The following is a 19562-nucleotide window of genomic DNA, read 5'->3' on the forward strand; positions in this document are numbered from 1 at the left end:
TGTTAAGAAGTCGGGTACAATTCTTGTTGAGCAATGTGGGGAGAGGGCCCCTACAGTTCACTTAACAACAAAGTTTTATTTACAGTTTACTTAGTACAAGAAAGTAATAAAAGCAGATTATTAATGCATCTTTTCAGATTCATGACAGACACACATAGTCGTTCTAATAATAGCTTGGGCTGTTAGAAAGACAGGCCCTAAGGCTGTAGTTCTGCCTACGTTTCTTAAAATGATCTTAAGAGCTGTCAAGTGGCCTGGCAGCCTCGAGGCTGCGAGGAATTGTCACTGTGCTATTCTTGCACTCTCACTGTGCTGGCACGAGCACTGGTGCAGCTTTATAGAAACACCTATAAAATGCCTGGGCTCAAATGACATCTTTATTCTGGTTCAGCTCCTCCTCCTCCTTTCCCATTCAGTCTCACTGCTCAGTCCTCCTTCCCTTGTGCCCCCTCCAGTCACCTGATTTTTTTTTACGTTATCTTTCCATGACTGCTCCTAAAGGCCTTCAAATAAAGATCTGCTCTTATGTTACCTCCTTACTGAAATGATAGCGAGTTTCATTTCCAGACTGGGGAAAAAGGCAACTCCCTCTAGTTCAAGAAGTACCTACAGTGCTGTGCACGGTCAAAGAGGCTGAGAACTCACTAGGTCTCATCTGTTCCCAAATCTTCAGTCTTGCCTTTCTGCACTGAACAGGATATACAAATGCATTGCCCCTCATGTCAGGGCCCACTCTGCCCACTGCTATTGAAAATTTTCCAAAATATCTAAGCGAGTTGTAAGGTGATTCTGCCAGATGTTTTCTCACAGCCCAGTTAATACAGAGTACTGAATAACTGGGCTGGGCTTTTTTCCTTTCAGCTTTCTCCTTTTTTTCTCCCTGACTCTGTTGGTGAAGGTGTCAAATGTTACTCATATGACAGTGCTTTTCTGATCTGCTGTTTTCTTCCAGTCCTTTGTACTCCTTCCTTCTCAACCATGCAGAACTGCATTCCAGCCGGCTGAAAGGGAATGTTTTCCCCTAGTGTCCCCAGCCTCAGTGTGATCCAGTGATTGGATGCTTCTAAAGACAATTTCACACAGCAATATTGAAATGTGAACGGAGTTTTCCTTCTTCCTGCAGCTCACTCTACTTATAGAATTCAAAAGGATGGCCTGAAACTATTTCTGTTTTAATGTGTGTATGCCGTGATTTCAAGGTAGAGCAGAGGATGGCTGTGAGAAGCTGCAGTGTTACTGGTCAGTGTTGCAGAATTACGTGCTGCCTGTGCGTTGTTAAAAGTCTGTCAGAAGCCTGGGAGTTAAGTTTTATTCCCTTGTTCAGTTCATCTTCAGATAGAGCAGCAGATGTGTGTGTTTGCCTGAGTGTAAAGTAACAGGAAATAAAGTTTTCCTTCTATCACTGTTCAAGCCAAGCCTAGAAGTTGTTCTGAGTCTGGAATACCATTTTAGTAGTTTTGTTCTCTACATGCAGACTTGTTTTCCAGGAAGAAAAATTCTGAAGATAGTCTCATTCACAGCTACTTTCTAAACTATACTTTCATTGAATTGTAGAATAACTTTTGTAAAAAGGGATGACTAGTGGTAATCTAACCTAAGCATCTGTTCAAATGAAGTTACTTAAATTAAATTTTAATTTGTAACCAGTTAACATGTCTGTATTTTTTTCATATATCCGAGTCCTGTGTAAGTCAATTGCAAATTCAGGTGCTCAGCATTTCTTGAAAACTGAGCTACTTTTATTTAGAGGCATTAATATTTGAGTAGAAACTGCATTCATTGTGGGTTTAAAACCCTGACTTCAGTTTTTAAAACTTGGTGCATAATGCTCTGGGTACACCAGAGGAATAAAGCTACAGGAGATGAACAGGAAAAATAATCAGGGATATGGGATTAAAAAACCCCAATGAAATTATCTTTTGTTTGTGGAAAATTAGCTGTATTTCATGAGGAGAATGAGAGAATCTAGATTTGATGGCTGAGAGACCACTCTCGGTACCAGTGTGAGCACTGTGAGGGAGGGAGGCCCTTGAAAAAGGCCTTTCATATTTTCTGTACATAGATATTTTTAGAAAACTAAATGATGACATTTTTATTCTGATTTCTGGAGGAACCCTGACTAAATGGACATTTAATTTTCCATTCCATAGGGCAAACTTATGTGGCAATTGAACTAAACTGCTGGGAAATATTTGTGGTACCACGTGATGTTTGGCAATAACTTTCTAGTCTACTTTGTAGATATCTTGAATTCTTAAAATCTTTGGTATTGTAGGTAGCTACGCATGACATTCGTGGAGTGAAAAGATTTCTGCTTTGCTGATTTAGGCATTTGTATTTATCATCAGGTTGATTGTATTTTATTTTTCGATTTGGAAGCAATTCGGATGGAAATTCACCTGTGCAGCTGTAGAAGGCCAGAACCTTAAGTGAGTTCACTCTTTAGGGCTAAAGGAGAATTCTCATGGCAGGGTCTGCAGTGGCATAGGACCACTCTGGAGTTAGCAGTGTTCCGGTTTTAAAGGGGTCAGTATTGCTCCTGTGTGAGCAGAAAGCACAGCTCTTACTCGCTCGCTATTGGAATAGGCAGTGCGTGCTCTGGTCACACCGAACCTTCAAACAAAGCTGGGCTGCAGTTCGCTCTCTGCAGCTCCCTGAAAGGACTCAGCGGGGCTTGGTCTCTTTCTGCAGCTGACAGAAGGAGAGCACACAGCCTTAAGCTGCGCCAAGGGAAATTTGGGTTGGCTGTTAGGGAAAAGATTTTTACTGAGAGGGTGATAAAGTACTGGAATGGCTGCCCGGGGAGGCGGTGGAGTCACCATCCCTGGGTGTGTTTAAACCAGCCTGGATGTGGCACTGGGTGCCAGGGTTGAGTTGGGGTGTTGGGGCTGGGTTGGATTTGATGATCTTGAGGGTCTCTTCCAGCCCTGTGACTGTGGGATTGGCGTTCCTGCGGTGTCACCCTGTGCCTGCTCTGGGGGCTGAGGCCGTGTTCTCACCGTGCCCTGCTCCGCGCGCGGCCTGGGGAAACAAACAGGGAAACAGGGGAACAGGGAAACAAACAGGGAACAGGGAAACAAACAGGGAACAGGGAAACAAACAGGGAAACAGGGAACAGGGCAACAGGGAACAGGGAAACAAACAGGGAAACGAACAGGGAACAGGGAAACGAACAGGGAACAGGGAAACAAACAGGGAACAGGGAAACAAACAGGGAACAGGGGAACAGGGAAACAGGGAACAGGGAAACAAACAGGGAACAGGGCAACAGGGAACAGGGAAACAAACAGGGAAACAGGGAACAGGGAAACAAACAGGGAACAGGGCAACAGGGAACAGGGAAACAAACAGGGAAACAGGGAACAGGGAAACGAACAGGGAAACAAACAGGGAAACAGGGAACAGGGAAACAAACAGGGAACAGGGAAACAAACAGGGAAACAAACAGGGAAGCAGGCTGCTCCGGGCCCGTGGAAAACGGGAGGGGTTGGCATGTTCGTTCCCGGTGTTTCCCATTGCGGGCCTCGGCGGGATGGAGGGGACGGCAGGAAGGGGAGAAGCCGAACAGCGCTGCCCTGGCTGCGGGCTGCCCGCGGGCTGGGTGAGTGAAACCGCGGCGGGGACGGGAGGGATGGAGCAGCAGTGATGAGGGGAGGGAATTGGAGTGATGAGGGGAGGGAAGGAACAGGGGTGATGAGGGGAGGGAATGGGAGTGATGAGGGGAGGGATGGAACATGGATGATGAAGGCAGGGAATGGGAGCAATGAGGGGAGTGGAACAGGAGCATGAAACAGGAGCGATGAGATGGAGCAGGACTGATAAAGGGAGAGAACAGGACTGATGAGGAGAGAGGGTCGAGCTGGTGCCCAAAGTGCCCTGTCACAGCCTGTGGCAGTCCCTGGCAGCTCTCGGACACTGCCCTGGGCTGCAGAACAGCTCCCAGGAATTCGCTGCAGATTGAGGAACAGAAGAGTACATAGTTCTACAAAGCTGTGAACTGGCCCTGATCAAATGCATATATTTGTCTTTAGTGTCGTCAGAAGAAATCGGACTTTTTCAATCTTTTTTAAAAACTTTTTTCTAAAGGCCTTCTAAGTTTCATAGGACATAAGTCTTCCTGTGTAGTCAGACTCCTTTTCCATCGTTCTACTAGGTTCTTTTCCCTTGTTTCTTCTCAAATATTTCATTTATAGCTTGCTCAGCTTTTTAGTACTAGATGTTTACATGGTTAGAAAAATAATTACAATGATTGTGTTGTATAAGTGCTTAGTGTTTCTCCTACTTAGACTATGTGATGTGCTGCTGCTGTTTCCTATAAAAATGGCTGTGGTCAGATTGTCATTTTGTCTGGACAGTGAGATACTGTTCAAACACTTCTTGTGTGTCTGGATGGGGCGGCCCTTTTCATTACTGCAAGACTTCCGTTTTTTTTAGCCCCTTGGCTGCCACATGACAGAGTAAGCAGTAGATAAAGAGCTGTATTGATGACAGTGATGATTGTCTTGGATGTGGTGGCCAACAGTTGTAATAACTTACTACATAAAGCAAAAATCTGGATAAGCAGAGTGCCCTTAGTTTTTGCATATCCAAAACAAGTCTGCTTCCGATAGTTGTCCTTTATGTAAATACTCATAGGTTTAGTGAAAAAGAATAGTAAATCCAGCTTTATATTTAACTTGAAGAGCTGTAGATATTTATGTGCCCTTAAAATGCCACCTGTGTTTTGAAGAGGCAGTGTAAAAGAAACTTATTTCTTACAGAAAGTTACTTTTCAATATATAAATGATCCTCCCCTCCATCTTTTTGCCATCTGTTTGGGATGATAGCATATTGATTTCATCCTGGGAGAACTGACCACATTTCAGGGGTGGGTGACATCATTTCAGATACGAGATAGCTCTTCTAAAGACTTTTTCAAAGACTTGGTGCTCAGGAGAATAAATGCTAGGAGAGATAACTGGGCATCAACATTTCCCTCTGACACTGCATTATATGTGAATTTATAATTACCACCTTCTCTGCAGCTACTTCTACTTGTGTTTGATTAGTATTCTTCTGCATAGTTCAAGATAAAACACTGAATATTGCATTGGATTTTATGTTGGTGTTCTTTTAACAACAGAAAAACCAATCTGGGAGGATGAGTGATAGGGGATTTGTGGCGAGTTCAGAAGTAAAGGATTTAATCACACAGTGTGAGTTTTCATAACTGCTGCATTCTTCAAAAGGGTGGTTTTAGAGGAACTTATCTGACAGATAAATGTTGAGCGTTGATGACAATTAAAGTGGATTTGGTACTTTCTAGTGTCTAAGTCTTTTGCTGATATGATAAATTATTTTCAAAGGAGAGTTCATTGCATTGTTTCTCCATGTCTCATTTTTTGAGAGAGGAGAGGCTCTCTGTGAGCATGTTCTTGCGCAGCTCTTAGTTTCAGGATAACCTTACAATCTCCCCCCTATGCTTGCCCTTTGTAATTCCATGGTCAACACTGTTTGATGTCAGATATTTGCACCTCCTAGATTTAATTCCTGTACATGTGCAGGTGAAGTACCCAGCACAGGTAGAGCTGATTTCACCAGCTCTGGCTGCAGTGCTAGGAGGCCTTTGCAGCTGCGTGGTCCTGGGCTCTCAGCAATGTCCTGAGTGAGTCATGGTGGATTTGAGCTTGGCACAAGTTAGTCTTGCTTGCATTCAGGAAAATGGGTGAGTGGTTTAGAAAGAGAGCACTGCCCCAGCATGTAACCACAGCCTCAGAAATCCTACTGATCCTTTATTTTAGTCTAAAGAGAAGTCTGAAACTCCTGGGGATGTTCTGAATGCCTGCGGTTTGTTAACTGGTACAGTGCAATGTTCCAGTGGTTCTGTTGTTGGCCCACACTTGCTGGAAGTGTTGCCTACACTTTTTTTTTTTTTCCAAACAGGTTTTGTACCTGCTCTGTATAACCTGGACATGTGATTTTAGTTCTGTTTTGGTTAGGGGGAAAACATGAGGGGGCTGCAATTCACATAAAAATATGTGCAGCTTACTTTTGACTGCATCTGTCCTTAAACTATGTTAGAAATCAATGAAGAAGCAGCCTGCTTCTGGTAGCTCCTTTTCTTTGTTTATTTTTTCTTTTTTTCTTTTCCAGGTGGTCTTGTTAGTTAAATGATGAGAGGTACTTCTGTTGGGAGGTGAGAGGAATGCTATAAGGTCTCCCGGCTTCTGGAATGAGGCTGTTAGCACCAGAGCAAATTCTTTTTCTGCCTAGAGATGGGAAGTCCTTTAAAAACCACAACAGCAACACTCAATTGAAAAATTCTGTTTTAGGGCTTCTTCTTTATGTACATTAAATAAATAAATACCAAGATGAGCGATAAATTTGCTTCTTCTGCAGATGCTCTACTTATCTGTGTTCCACTTCTTTCCATTAATATAAGTAGCTCTGGCAGAAGTGCTGGTATATTAAAATACAAATTAATTAGGGGGAAGAGTGTGTGGGCACGCACACATATATATGCATCTGAAATTTGCACGTTAAAGCTTAGAGAAAATTTACACTTTACAGGGGAAGGTTTGAACGCTATCAGTACTACCTGTGCCTTAGAAAAGAATTTTGTATTGGGCTTTGCCCCTGTGAAATTCCGAGTCATTGATTAGACACTTGAGGAGCCAAGGTTAAGTGCTGGTTTAATTACTTCCGTCTTTTGTAAGTGAGGTTGTTGTTACTGTGACAGTAGGCAGGAATAGCTATGAGCTTAACAGCCCGAAATAGCTTTTTCTTATTATTTGAATTGTTGTATTTTTCCTTTAGCTGGCAGTTGTTTAAAATGTCTCTGGTGCTGTTAATCCCAATCCAGATGGCTTTTTGCCTTTGTTTCAGTTCCTAGATGTGATATTGTGAGTTAGTCACCAGTGCCACCACACATGTCCCAGCTGGGGCCGTGACTCATCCCCAGAGCTGCTGCGGGTTGACAATCTTGTGTTTCTCAGGATAAAACCTGGTTCTCTCTCGGCCCCTGTGGTTCAGCCCTTGGGGCAGAAACAGGGTGCTGGCTGCAAAACACACTGACCTGCTTCCTTGAGGAAGAAAGTATTAAGTAAGTGCCTGAAGGCAAGAATAGCTCCTCAGCATGCTCAGATTGGTGAGATGTCTTCTCTTCCCTTTTTAACTGAAAAGGCAAATGGAATTTTCAAAGAATCTGGTGTCTGTGCTGGAAATGTGTAATTATGAACAAGTATCTTACAAGTACTTTATAACTCTGTGTTGTGGTGTTTGGGCTCCAAACACCATGATATGGAGCATAATTTTTAAGTCTTGTTTCTTTGAACATTTTAAACTATTGTTGATGCACTAAAATGGTTTCAACAACTGCAACTGTGAAAAGCATCTGAAACGGGATGAAAATAGAAGAGATACACTGAATTAAAGCAGGAATGAACTATATACAAAATAACTACATAAAACAGATGTTCTTGCTGCTGTACCCGTGCAAGTAATGCTTTGTAATGAAAATACCACTTTATTTTACCCTCATGGCCACAGAAAATAACTGCAAATGTGTGCATCCAAATATGAAAAATGTACAGTATTAGGATTTTTCACTGACTGCTAATTTCACTTACAACAGAATTGCAGCCAGCATTTTATGGGTACAAATAACTGTATGGAAAAAAACAAATAGTACCCGTTAAAAAAGCAGCTTGTGGAAAATATACTGACCGGTAATGAGGAATTAGACATTTTGTCTGGGTTTATTTTCTGGATAGATATTGTGTTATTCCAATAACAGAGTCTGTTCTGGGTGTAATGATGGGATAAAATTTTATTTCTTTCTTTTTGACAGCTTAGAGTTCACACACCATGCTAAACTTCGCACATCCAATGATGAATGGGTGTATTTGTAAACTGTGGTAATTCATATAAAATACCTTCATATCTGATTTGTTATTTTTACCATACCACCACCTCCAATTACTTCTGCTTTAATTCAGTCTGCTCAGTGTAGTGAATTTTTTTTTGATGAAAATGTTGCTATAATGGTGGTAAAACTATTATTTGATAGTGATAATGGTAGAAGCTCCCTAATTATTGATTCTGTTGAGAAATAAATGCTTTTTCTTACGTACTTATGCTTTCCGAAATTTAAAGGTATTTTATTTGGCATGAATGAAAACTCTGCTATGTTTTTATCTGGTACAAATAAAATATGAAGTGATCCATGCATTAGTGTGGTTACAAGATGTACTGGCAGCTTGTGGTGGTCCTAAGCTTTGTAAGGCCAGGTGGAAAGGTGCTGGAATGATTTGGGTCAGTGTATGAATGATTTGTTACTCTGTGTATTCTCGTGGCGGTTAGAGGTGGGATGGGGTTTGTTATCAAATACCCGAGGCAGCTTTGACCTGGCAAGTTGGTTTTTGTGCTGCTGGCATCATCAGTTATCCATTGTTGGGAAGGACTAATTGAAATGTTGGAAAGCTGCTAGTGGAGCTGAACATTGTGACATTTTCTGTTACAAAGGGTGATCTCCCACATCTTGTGCTGTCCAATAAGAATTCAAAAGATGCAGGGGTAACTTGACTATGAAAGTGCTTTGTTACAGTGTTTTCCAATGCTCCCCATCCCTTTGACAATGAGGAGCATTGTCTGGATGAGGAGGAGGTAAATGATTCAGTGAGCCATGGCTGAAGGGAAAACTCAGCTTCAGAGCGTGGTAATCAAAAAAGACTTGGAAAAACTGGTGGTAGCATTCGAATGAATAAAAATGTGCTGAAATACAGAGGATGGGCAGCAGGAAGGCAGAGGAGGAGCCAGAGGAGATCATGGGCAGGGTTTCCTCCCACCCTGCAGCGGCTGCAGTTCCCACTGTGGGTGGAGTTCACTGATCGTTCTCCAAGGGTGAAAATAAATTGAGATAAGTGTCTTCAGAGGAAAATGGCACTTTCTAGTAGAGTCAAATTTTTCCTGCTATTAATACAGACTTTCAAGTTGAATGTCATTGGCCACCTTCATGAACAACTAAGAGGAAATTTGCAGAAAATAAACTAATGAAACTGAATGTGAGTTTTCATATGAAATATTGCCACACTTCTTCCATGAAGCTTATTTTGGTTGTCTTTTACACAGATAAAGTTTAAGATAGAACTTGAAATTAATTTCTAACTTTGTTTTAGCCAACCTCTAATTAGTTTTTTCTCTTATTACTTAGTTTTAATGATATTAATATCTCAGCAATAGTGCTTTGACAGGCAAATGCTTATATTATATTAAATAACATTAATGAGTAAAACTATGCTTATGTGTTTACAATACTGGCATTTGAGACCTCAGAGTTGTAAGCTGAGCTGTACAAAGCAGGCTTATGTAAACCTTCCAAAGACTTTTAAATGTGTGTCTAATTATAGAAGGTTAAGTATACTGAATTTTAGTTGTTTTTTTTTTCCCTAAGGCCATGTGGTTATGATATTATTGAGATTCCACAATGCCTCCTGCCGTGACAGACAGCCTTGACATCTGGGCAGTAGATTCACAGATTGCTGCTGATGGCTCAATATCTGTGGACTTCCTGTTGCCCACTGGAATCTACATCAACCTGGATGTCCCTCGAGATGCCACCATATCTCAGATTAAACAGGTAACAGCGAATGGAATGAGCACTTAACTGAGGTTTGGAATGAGGGCTGGTTCTGATTCTGACATGCCTTCTGGCAAATCAAGTCATGAATGAGGTACTGAAGGCATGTGCCCAGCAGACTGATAAAGAAGTGTGTCTGGGGGGGTTAGCCCTGGGTTTGGGCAGATGGCAAGGTTTGGAAAGTGGCTTCTTACTGATAGTTACAGTTCAGCAGAGGTTATCCTAATAGCTCTATATTAGTAGTGTACTACTGCTCTGAACCTTTTTCTAATACGTTGGTAATCCATTGTTTGCTGATCTAACATTTCCCTGATTAGATGTTTAGTGCAAAAGTCACAGATTGGGCTTCTGTTGACTATTATCAAAGATAATTCCTTTAAAAACTGTGTCTGCCTCTTTAAGATTTTTTGCAAATTGGAGCATCACTTAAAACCTGAGGGAATGTGCAAACGAAGGGAAGGGGAGAATGTAAGGAAGTGACCAGGGACACTAAAAAACAATCTAAAGACCTTTGATCAGATAATGGCCATGTGAGGACACTGGGAAAGGTTACTGAGGAATTAGGCAGTGAATGAATTACAGCACAAACTAACCTACTCCTAATGTATCACGTGATTTCAAGTGATAAAGATTTGAAAACAAATATGTAAGTGACAGCAATAAGGGATTTGAACTGAACTGTCCGGTTTCCTTGCTGCTTGTGGCACATGGAAACTTGCCATCAATATGTACTGTTGATATTTAGCTGTGTTCCAAAGAAAAGGAATGCTGATGCTAACTACAGAGCTCTGTCCTTGAAATCTCTCAGGATAGAGACTAGAAGTGAGACAAAGAAAACATATAATGATTTATAGTGATAAAAATTTTAAAAGTTAGCAAACATTTTTCGTTTCTATTTTTTGGGAACATAAATGGAAATTAATGTTACCTTCAGTGCCTTAAGGTATGTTCCTATTTTCTGGTTTTGTTTTTTTTTTCCTTCATTTATTTCTTTGTTTTCATTGCAGCTGTTATGGAAGCAGGCACATTCCTACCCACTCTTTCATCTCCTCATGGAGATTGACTCTTACATGTTCTCATGTGTGAATCAGACTGCTGTACATGAAGAATTAGAGGATGAAACACGGAGACTTTGTGATGTTAGACCCTTTCTTCCTGTCCTTAAACTAGTGACAAGGAACTGTGATCCAGGAGAAAAGTTGGATTCCAAAATAGGTGTCCTTATAGGCAAAGGTAATTCCATTTAATTTTTTGAAAAATTAGGTAAAACTTTGTTGTGTATGAGGGTCTTAATTGGGCAGGTGGGAGTGGATTAAAAAAACCCAAAACTGTTAAAACTTCAGTATTGCCTTTTGTCAAACAAATACTGATATAGTTGGAAAGAATTTAAATATTCAACATGAAATACATGCAAGGTTTTTAAAGCCACTTTCTGTATTGTATTACTACATCAATTTTATTTTATTTTTATAAAAATAAAAATTTATTTTATTTTATATTTATTACTACATCAATTTTTATTTTGTAGATGAGGAGAAAATATATATAATGATTATTATTATTATTACTAAGTGAAGAACAGCATAATCCTTGAGAATTGTTATCATAAATAACCTACCAGCAAACTGGATACTCAGAAGGAACTAGAAATTATTATGATTTTATTACACGTGGTATCCGAGTTGGTTAACAATGATTCTTGGTTTTGCTCTCAATTGTGACACTGATTTTCATCAAACAATGAAAGGCTATTTTTAAAGGTTTCACAGTAACTTATTCTTGATGTTATTTCAGAATTTTCAGCTTTTAAATCTACTCTGCTTGGTTATACAATCAAGACTGACAGGGTCATATGAGGTCATACCTCTTGTTTTAAAACAATGAGCCATTGTTAGGTCCCTTAAAAAGACTGCAGGTTTTGTTTAGATTTCAGTAGTACACTGTCTGCCTATTTGTTAGAGCTGACAATGGGAACAGTTTAACCATTCAGACAGCTTCGGAGAGATTCACATTCTGTGATTGAATATTTAGTGTATCAGAGCTGTGTGAGACCTTGCCTTAAGCAGCCCCCACTCTGTACCTTAGCAGGGAAAATACTGTGTGGCTGTCGAGCTTCTAAACTTAGTGCTTTGTTCTCAGAAGGTGCTGGGTGCTTTGTGTGATTTGGACAATGTCCTTCAAAGTTCACGAGTAAAGATAAAGACACTTGCAGGTCCTACACATCCTGAAGTACCAAAAAGTCACAGCTTTCCCTTGTATCATAGGAACCTGGGATGGCTTTGGTTGAAAGGTCATCTCATTCCACCACCCTGCTGTGGGCAGGGACACGTTCAACTGGACCAGGTTGCTCAGAGCCTGTCCAATCTTAACCGTGTCCAGGATGGGGCATCCACCACCTCTCTGGGTAGCTGGTGCCAGTGCCTCACCACCCTCCTTGTAAAACATTTCTTCTTTACAAATTATCTAAATCTACCCTCTTTCAATTTAAAAACTCCCCAGAGGTTGCTTTTCTCCAGGCTCTCTCAGCCTGTCTCCACTGCAGAGGTGCTCCAGCCCTCTGAGCCCCTTTGTGGCCTCCTCTGGAGTCTCTCCAGAAGGTCCCTGTCCCCGGTATGCTGGGGCCCAGGGCTGGCTGCAGTGCTGCAGGTGGGCTCTCACCAGAGCAGAAGAGAGGGACAGAACCCCCTGCCCTGCCCACCTGCCCTCAGTGCTTGTGGTGCAGCCCAGGACACATTTGGCTTTCTGGACTCTGAGTGCTCATGGCCAGGTCATGTCCAGCTCATCCCCTAGCACCTCTAAGTCCTCTGGGCTGGGCTGCTTCCCATCTGCTCATCCCCCAGCCTGTGTTGATACTAGGGGTTTTTGTGACCCAGGTGCAGGACCTTGTGTTTGGTCTTGTTGTATCTCAGTGGGATTCCCATGGCCCACTTTTTGAGCTTGTCCAGGTTCCTGTGGCTGGCATCCCCTCCTTTGTGTCACCACACCACTCAGCTTGGTGTCATCTGCAACTCTGCTGAGGGTGCCCTCAGTCCCTCTGTCCATGGCATTAATGAAGCTAGGTAATAACACTGGTGCCAGTACACCCTGAGGGACACTGCTTGTCACTCATGTCACTCACTGGGACTCTGAGATGTTGACTGTGACCCTCTGGAGGCACCCATCCGACCAATTCACACCCACTGATCACTGATCCCCCATCAAATACATATCTTCCCAATGTAAAGATGAGGATATTATGGGGCCCATGTCTGAGGCCTTACAGATACACATAGGTGGCATCCACAGCCACCTCTTGTCCACTGATGTCCTCAGTCACAGAAGGTGACCAAGTTGGTCAGGCAGGACTTGCCATGTGTATTCATTCTTTACATGTTTTGGAAAAGGAACTGTACTGGTCTTGGATTGGTAGAAATTTCAGTCATGTCATTTTGACTTGGGTAGAGGATTTTATTTTTTTGACTTTTGAACAAAATTAAAAAGGATGATGTCATCTTTCTGGGTGATTAAAAAAAAACCTATAGCTTGAAAGCACTTGTGCTCTGTGGTCTTTATGATACATTTACTGTGGTTTTTAAAATTTACTCTTGTGAGGAGAGACGTAAAATTTTCCAATCTACCTTGAATTCTGGGTAAGGTTGGATTTTCCACTTCAGAGTACTTAGGAGATACGGTGGTTCTTGTTTAAAATAAACATTCATGCCAGGTTGCATGGGAGTTGTGCAAGTAACTTTGGAAGAGCACTGATGTACAGGACAATATAGAACCCAGCTCAGCTTTGAGTGTCCATTTTGGATGGGATGTCTGAAAGAAACCACCTGTCTCACCTTAACTTAAAGATAGTAACAGTTTAAATGGGATGGGCAGTATTTGTACAGCTGTGTATCCTTTTGCTTCCTTGAATTCTTTCAGGTCTCCATGAGTTCGATGCCTTACAAGATCCTGAAGTGAATGACTTCCGAGCTAAAATGAGGAGGATCAGTGAGGAGAAGATTCAGTCACTTGTGGGTCTCTCCTGGATGGACTGGTTAAAGCACACTTACCCTCCAGAGCAGGAGACTGTTATACCAGAGAGCTTCCAAGATAAGCTCTACAGTGGAAACCTTGTAGTAGCTGTTCATTTTGATAACTGCCAGGTAGGAATGGTTGTTCATGTTTCATGAGCTGTTCTTGATCCAGGTCTGAGTTGGCATGGATTGCTCAAGGATATAAATAAAATAGAATACTTATATTATGGTGTTTGCTTTAAAGTGCAAATCTTTCACTTGGATCCTTGAATCTTGAAAGAAAGTGAGGATGTAAGCCCACAGTAGAGAATTGAACTTCTAAAGGCAAAATGTACAGTTTGTATCTTCTATATTACTTCATGTTTGTTTAAATGTAAAACATGGTTCAAAGTTGTCAGGACTTGTTTTGCCAACTGTTCCTGTGTTGTTTCACTTATATTCAGTGTTAAGCTCAGTTCACCAGAGTTTGCTGGTAATTGATTGGCACTGTATTCAATGCACTTGTCTCTGTGTGTGACTCACTGAACATCTTTGGGGTTTATATGCTAATTAAATTGAAAAATATTTTTTTTAAAAAAGAAGAATCAGTATTCCCTTTACTAGAAGGGCACATGGAAAACCAAAACATTGAGACTTAGATTTGGCTTTTTGTTAAGGCTAGAAAAAACATAGCTTATTTTTAAAATAAAACCCCATTTAGTTTCTACCAGGAAAACCTGAAATGTTTTAGCATGAGTTTTTATGATGTTGAAGTTGCTCTGACTCTGCTTGAGTTACTGGTAGCTTCTGTGACATTCTAAGGTAATTCCCATTACCCTTTTTGTACTCTGTTCTTTTGGATAACCATGAATGATCAGCATTGGAAACCTTAAAAATCTTACAAGTGTGTAAATACATCAGGCTAGATTTGGTGTCCATTTTGACCCCGGTGCAAGTGGTTGATTTTCTAATGAGTCAGATGAGTTTAGTTACAAAGCTGAATTATTTCTAGCACTGTCCTTTTAAACTTTAGAGGTTTAAAATGGTACACACATCTGCCTTTGGAGAGATAAATGTAGAAGCAAAAGCTAAGTTTGGTCACCAATAACCCCAGCTGGTGTTGGATGCATAGGTGTTTTATGACAAAACATTTCCAGTCCTCTTCAGCTTAACAGAGAATTTGTGTTGTCCAGGAGTGAGATTATCTTCAGCCCTTGATTAAATACTGTATCTATATGCCTATGCTGACAGGACAAAAACAATGCAAAAGTTCTTGCTGGTGCAGAATGTATTTGCCTGCCACTATAATAGAATAGGCTGCTGACATTTCAAATGTTTCAAATGCTTCTGCTGCCAGCTCTGACCTTCAGAGCTATTAACAGTTCAAATCTGAGCTGCTTTTTAGAGCAGTAAACTCTGTTCAGACTTTACTACTTGCACTGAGCAGTGGAGTCATCCCAGGAGAGTTAGAGAGGAAGGTGTGGGGACTGTTCTGTTAATTCTTGCAGCTGCAGGATTGAGAGAAGGAAATACTGAAGTAGTTTTGTCTGGAAGGTGTGGGTGAGCTGTAAGGTCTCTGTGGTTGTCTCTGGAGCAGGAGAGACTGCTCCCCATCTCTGTGACATGTCTGTTAAGATAATCTGGGGAGCAAGGCAGCAGTCAGAGAGCACCAGCTTCCTTGGAAGAAAGTGTTATTCCCTGTCTACTACTAGCAGTTATGTCAGGAGGAGAAAGCCTTCACACTGTGGCAGCTTTCTGAATGGGGGAAGCTGTTGTGAACCAGGCAGAAACTGAGAAAACACAGAATTAATTTTGTGTGACTCTGCAGAGTTTACTTCTTCCATTGAGGCAGCTTGGCTTCTTACCAGTTATTATATAAATGAAGTATTTATTTATGTAATAAATATACAGTATTTATATAAATAAAGCACAAGTCAAAAGAATCTAAGCAAACAACACTGCACATTTGTCAATAACTAGGTTGCTCACATCTTCATAATTGGGCATATAAATAAAAAATAAGAAAACTTGAAAAAATGAAACAACAAAACCCCATTACCTCCTGAATCAACCTTTGCAACTTTACCTGTAAAAAGCATAATGTGGTAGATGAAGGGAGATGAAAGATTTCACAGAAGATCTTGTACTTTAGGAACTTGAAATTAATTTAAACCTCCTTTTTTATTTACAAAAGAGAGTACCTTTTTACCTTTATCTTTTTAGAACACATTAAAATTAGAGATACTTTGGAAATAGGTTGAGAGCCTCTAAGGGTTTTAATTAAAAACTTTCTTTAAAAAATGCAGTCTTTTCACGTTACGTTCAGAATGCTACAGGTACTGGCCACAACTCCTCTTTTCTGCTCTCCTCCCAATGTGGTGGTGGTTTTCTATATACATTACATTCACAATTTCTTCTGCTTTCTTGCTTGAAGCTTTTTCTTCTGAGTTCAGTGATACTTAGAAAGAGGATAACTTGCTAGTGGCCAGAAAGATGAAAAATTAACACATCTAGTACTGCTAAATACTTTGAAATGCATCATGATTTATTGTCTACCTCATTCAACGTTCCAAAATACAACCTTCTAGGTCAATACATTGCTCTAGAAGTCTTAAAATCACTGCTAAATCAAATAAAGACCTATATTTTTAAAAGTATTTCTGATAATATAAAAGTTTGGGAATTAACTTCTTACAGCTTTCAGGGTGTGTATTATTTTGGTTGCCCTAAACATAAAGACTTTAACTGTTAATACAGTCTGGATTTAACAGTTATTATTTCTACGTATTTTCTTACGTGTGTTACAGTTTTAGCCTTCTGCCTAAGACAAGTTTGACCTTCATTATTCCTGCTTGTGTGTTGTTAGGATGTATTTAGTTTCCAGGTGTCCCCTAACATGAATCCCATCAAGCTGAATGAGCTGGCAATCCGAAAACGTTTGACTATCCATGGAAAAGAAGATGAGGAAGTTGATCCTGCTGATTATGTGCTGCAAGTTAGTGGAAGGCTGGAATATGTCTTTGGTGATCACCCATTAATTCAGTTCCAGGTACACAGAGCTTTTTGGAACTTGATGTAACAATTCCCTGCTGCCTTGGCCAAAGGTGCTTCCTCCCATCCCTCCTATCCCATTACTGAACAGCAACATCTCCCTCCTCATGTCTGCAGCCCCTTGCAGCTGTAAAACGCATGAGCACCATTCCCTTTGTATCTCTGTAATGAATTCTTTGTTTCTGTGGTGTGGAAGTTGCTGCAGGAATAGTCTGCTGGCTGCTAACAACTGTTTTCCCTGGGCTTTCAGTACATCCGCAACTGCGTGATGAGCAGGACCCTTCCCCAGCTGACCCTGGTGGAGTGCTGCACCATAAAGAAGATGTGTGAGCAGGAGATGATTGCCATAGAAGCTGCCATAAACCGAAAATCCTCCAACCTTCCTCTTCCTCTGCCACCAAAAAAAACAAGAGCAACAACCGTGAGTTCGTGGGGAGAATGTCTGATACCCAAAGGGAGCAGTGACTCGTGGGATATAAATCACAGTGCCTGGGGTTTGTGCTGTGACTGACTGCTGTGTTCCAGTGTAGGTCACCTGGGTCAACTTAGAGCCTCCTGTTGCTTGGGAAATTTACCTCAGAAACATTGATGTGGACGGAGCTTTGCTCAATTACACACTATAAATTTTGGATTGTGAGGATGTGATGTATTTTCTCATCCCCAGCTCTCTTCCAGCTGAGTCTCCTCTTGTAGCTATGATAACCAATTTATCTTTGAGGATTTCAAATTTATATTTTTAACTGCATTTTTTTTTGTTTGTATTTGATATTTTTGCTTAAACTGCTTGGCTTACAAAATAGGTCTCAATGTTACTGTGGTGTAGAATGAACTTGTATCTTTGTTTCTCTTCTCAGAGTGTGTGGGACATTTCTAACCCTTTCAAGATTATTCTATTAAAGGGCAATAAACTAAACACAGAAGAAAATGCCAAAGTAAGTAACTGTGTCTGGTATCAAAAGACATTCTGTTCATTGTTTTCATGATTTTCAATGCTAAGTGAACTCAAAATAATACAGATTTCAGCATTTTTCATGATTCCCAAATGCACTGGTAGCACGGGTCAAAATCTGAATTTTTTGCTAAAATATTCCTTTATTACCTGAAGTTGGATGTGTGCATTGGAACATTGCATTCATTGTGTCAGTATGACATAAATATTCATTAGTAATTGATTTTTTAAAAACATGGTTTCTCGAAAGTGCTGGTAGTGGTGTGAAATGAGCTCATTTTAAATAGGTTGTCATAAACACCTTACACAAGTAAATTAAATATTAAATGTGATAAAGTGCAACATGGTATTTTCGTAGTCCTGAATATATTCTGTATTTCTAAACTTGGACTGTGTGCTCTTATACAATCTGTCTTTTATTTTCTACACATGAGGAACAAAAAGAAAGAAAGCTGGAGTATCATTTCCTGTAAAAATATACATGACTGGGCTACTGAGTGCTGTACAGACCACAAGTTGTTAACATGTGGGAATTTCTTGCACAGCTATTTAATGCCCTTAATGCCTTACAAAACACTTGCCTGTGAGGTAGAGCAACATTAAACTCCTTTATTTTGTTCAGAAATTAGTAAATTGTGTAGCTAGTCCTGTAGATATGGAAGATACCCAGTTAACCATTGATATTTGCTGTTCTCATGCTTTATTCAGGATACTTGGTGCATCTTTTTCATTCAAAACTTGTTACAACCTCCTTGTAAATTAGCAATCCTACATTTTGGTCAACACCAAAAAGAAGGTTTACATTACAGATAAATGATCCAAAGCTACATTTTAATACCTGAGACACTGTGATTGTGGCTGCAAAACCAGGTGTTTCCCTCTTCCTTATCTAAACCATTATTTAGCTAGTTCCAATATTTTCTTAACTCTTTTCTGTAGACTCTTAAGTTTTTAAAAGGAAAGATAAAAGAGCTGGTGGATTCTGGAAGCAACATAGCTATCAGGAGTTTCTAGGGTGGATTTTTTCATGCTTACAAAAGTGACTTCTGGTTAATATCAGTATGCTTTTAGGAGAAAAACAATCAAAATATTTTCTAAGCTTGAGAAGAAACAATTTAGATGCTGCACCTGTGGGCAGGTTATTTAGTATTTGAATAAGCTTTTTAGTCTTGAAAAATTACAAGTCCTGTGGTAACCTAGAATAAGAATGAATGCAGTGACTCTGCAAACCTGTGCCTGTTTCCCTGCCTTGTCTGTGTACAGTGTTACAAAATTGTCACTGTTGAGAATGTATTTCTTTCCAACCCTGATTCTAAGGCTGTTTAATTCACTGGCATTGTTCCTTTAGCCCCACTGTGCTGTGGATAAGCCAATATTCATCCATTTCTGCTGAACCCACCACCAGGGTTCACAAATGCAGTGTTTGTAGCTGGGTAGCGCTGCCCCAGTGTGAGCTGGGTGGGGACATCCACCTAGGGCACAAGTGACCTCTCCCAGCAGTCCAACACCCCATTTTCCAAATACGTGACATTGAAAATGGCTTTTCTTTTGTCTTTGTCTTTGGCCATTCCATCAGTACACACAATTTAATTCGTAAAAGGGGCATGTCAGAATGAAAAGAAAAAAAATTGGGATCCAATCCCTTACATTAACAGGATCAGAAGTCATAGAACTAGAGAGATGATTTTTTTTTCCCCAAAGCCACTATCAAATTTAGTATCTCTCTCTTTCCCTTGCAGTGTTCAGCAATAATGTGATAGCTTCAAGGGTATGTGGGGAAGGTTAATTGAGGAGCAGAGGGAACCTGAAACATCAGATCACTTTTACACATTTAACATTGAGGACTTATTTTTGGTGTTGACCAAAAGATTACATTTATGGGTTTTTCTCTCTCTCTGTCTCTCACTGATATTTTGGAAGGCCACCTGAAAGAAGCTGGCACATTTCACTCTGCAGTTTTCTG

General features: G+C 40.5%; 1 protein-coding gene across 6 annotated transcripts in view; it reads left to right on the forward strand.

Moving 5' to 3' along the window:
• Positions 1-19562, forward strand: part of PIK3CB (phosphatidylinositol-4,5-bisphosphate 3-kinase catalytic subunit beta) — an 88861-nt gene that overhangs the window by 42424 nt on the left and 26875 nt on the right. For 5 of the 6 annotated variants that reach the window (XM_030280117.4, XM_041718137.2, XM_072933252.1 and 2 more), the window contains 6 exons: positions 9431-9616; positions 10624-10849; positions 13526-13749; positions 16466-16648; positions 16901-17071; positions 17505-17582. In XM_030280117.4, the coding sequence (XP_030135977.2) occupies positions 9464-9616; positions 10624-10849; positions 13526-13749; positions 16466-16648; positions 16901-17071; positions 17505-17582 (1035 nt within the window). In that variant the 5' untranslated portion in view covers positions 9431-9463. Of the gene's footprint in view, positions 1-9024; positions 9042-9430; positions 9617-10623; positions 10850-13525; positions 13750-16465; positions 16649-16900; positions 17072-17504; positions 17583-19562 lie in introns of those variants that run through there. The other variant, XM_072933253.1, reaches the window with a different exon arrangement.

This window comes from Taeniopygia guttata, chromosome 9 (genome assembly GCF_048771995.1).
Source record: "Taeniopygia guttata chromosome 9, bTaeGut7.mat, whole genome shotgun sequence".
NCBI lineage: Eukaryota > Metazoa > Chordata > Aves > Passeriformes > Estrildidae > Taeniopygia > Taeniopygia guttata.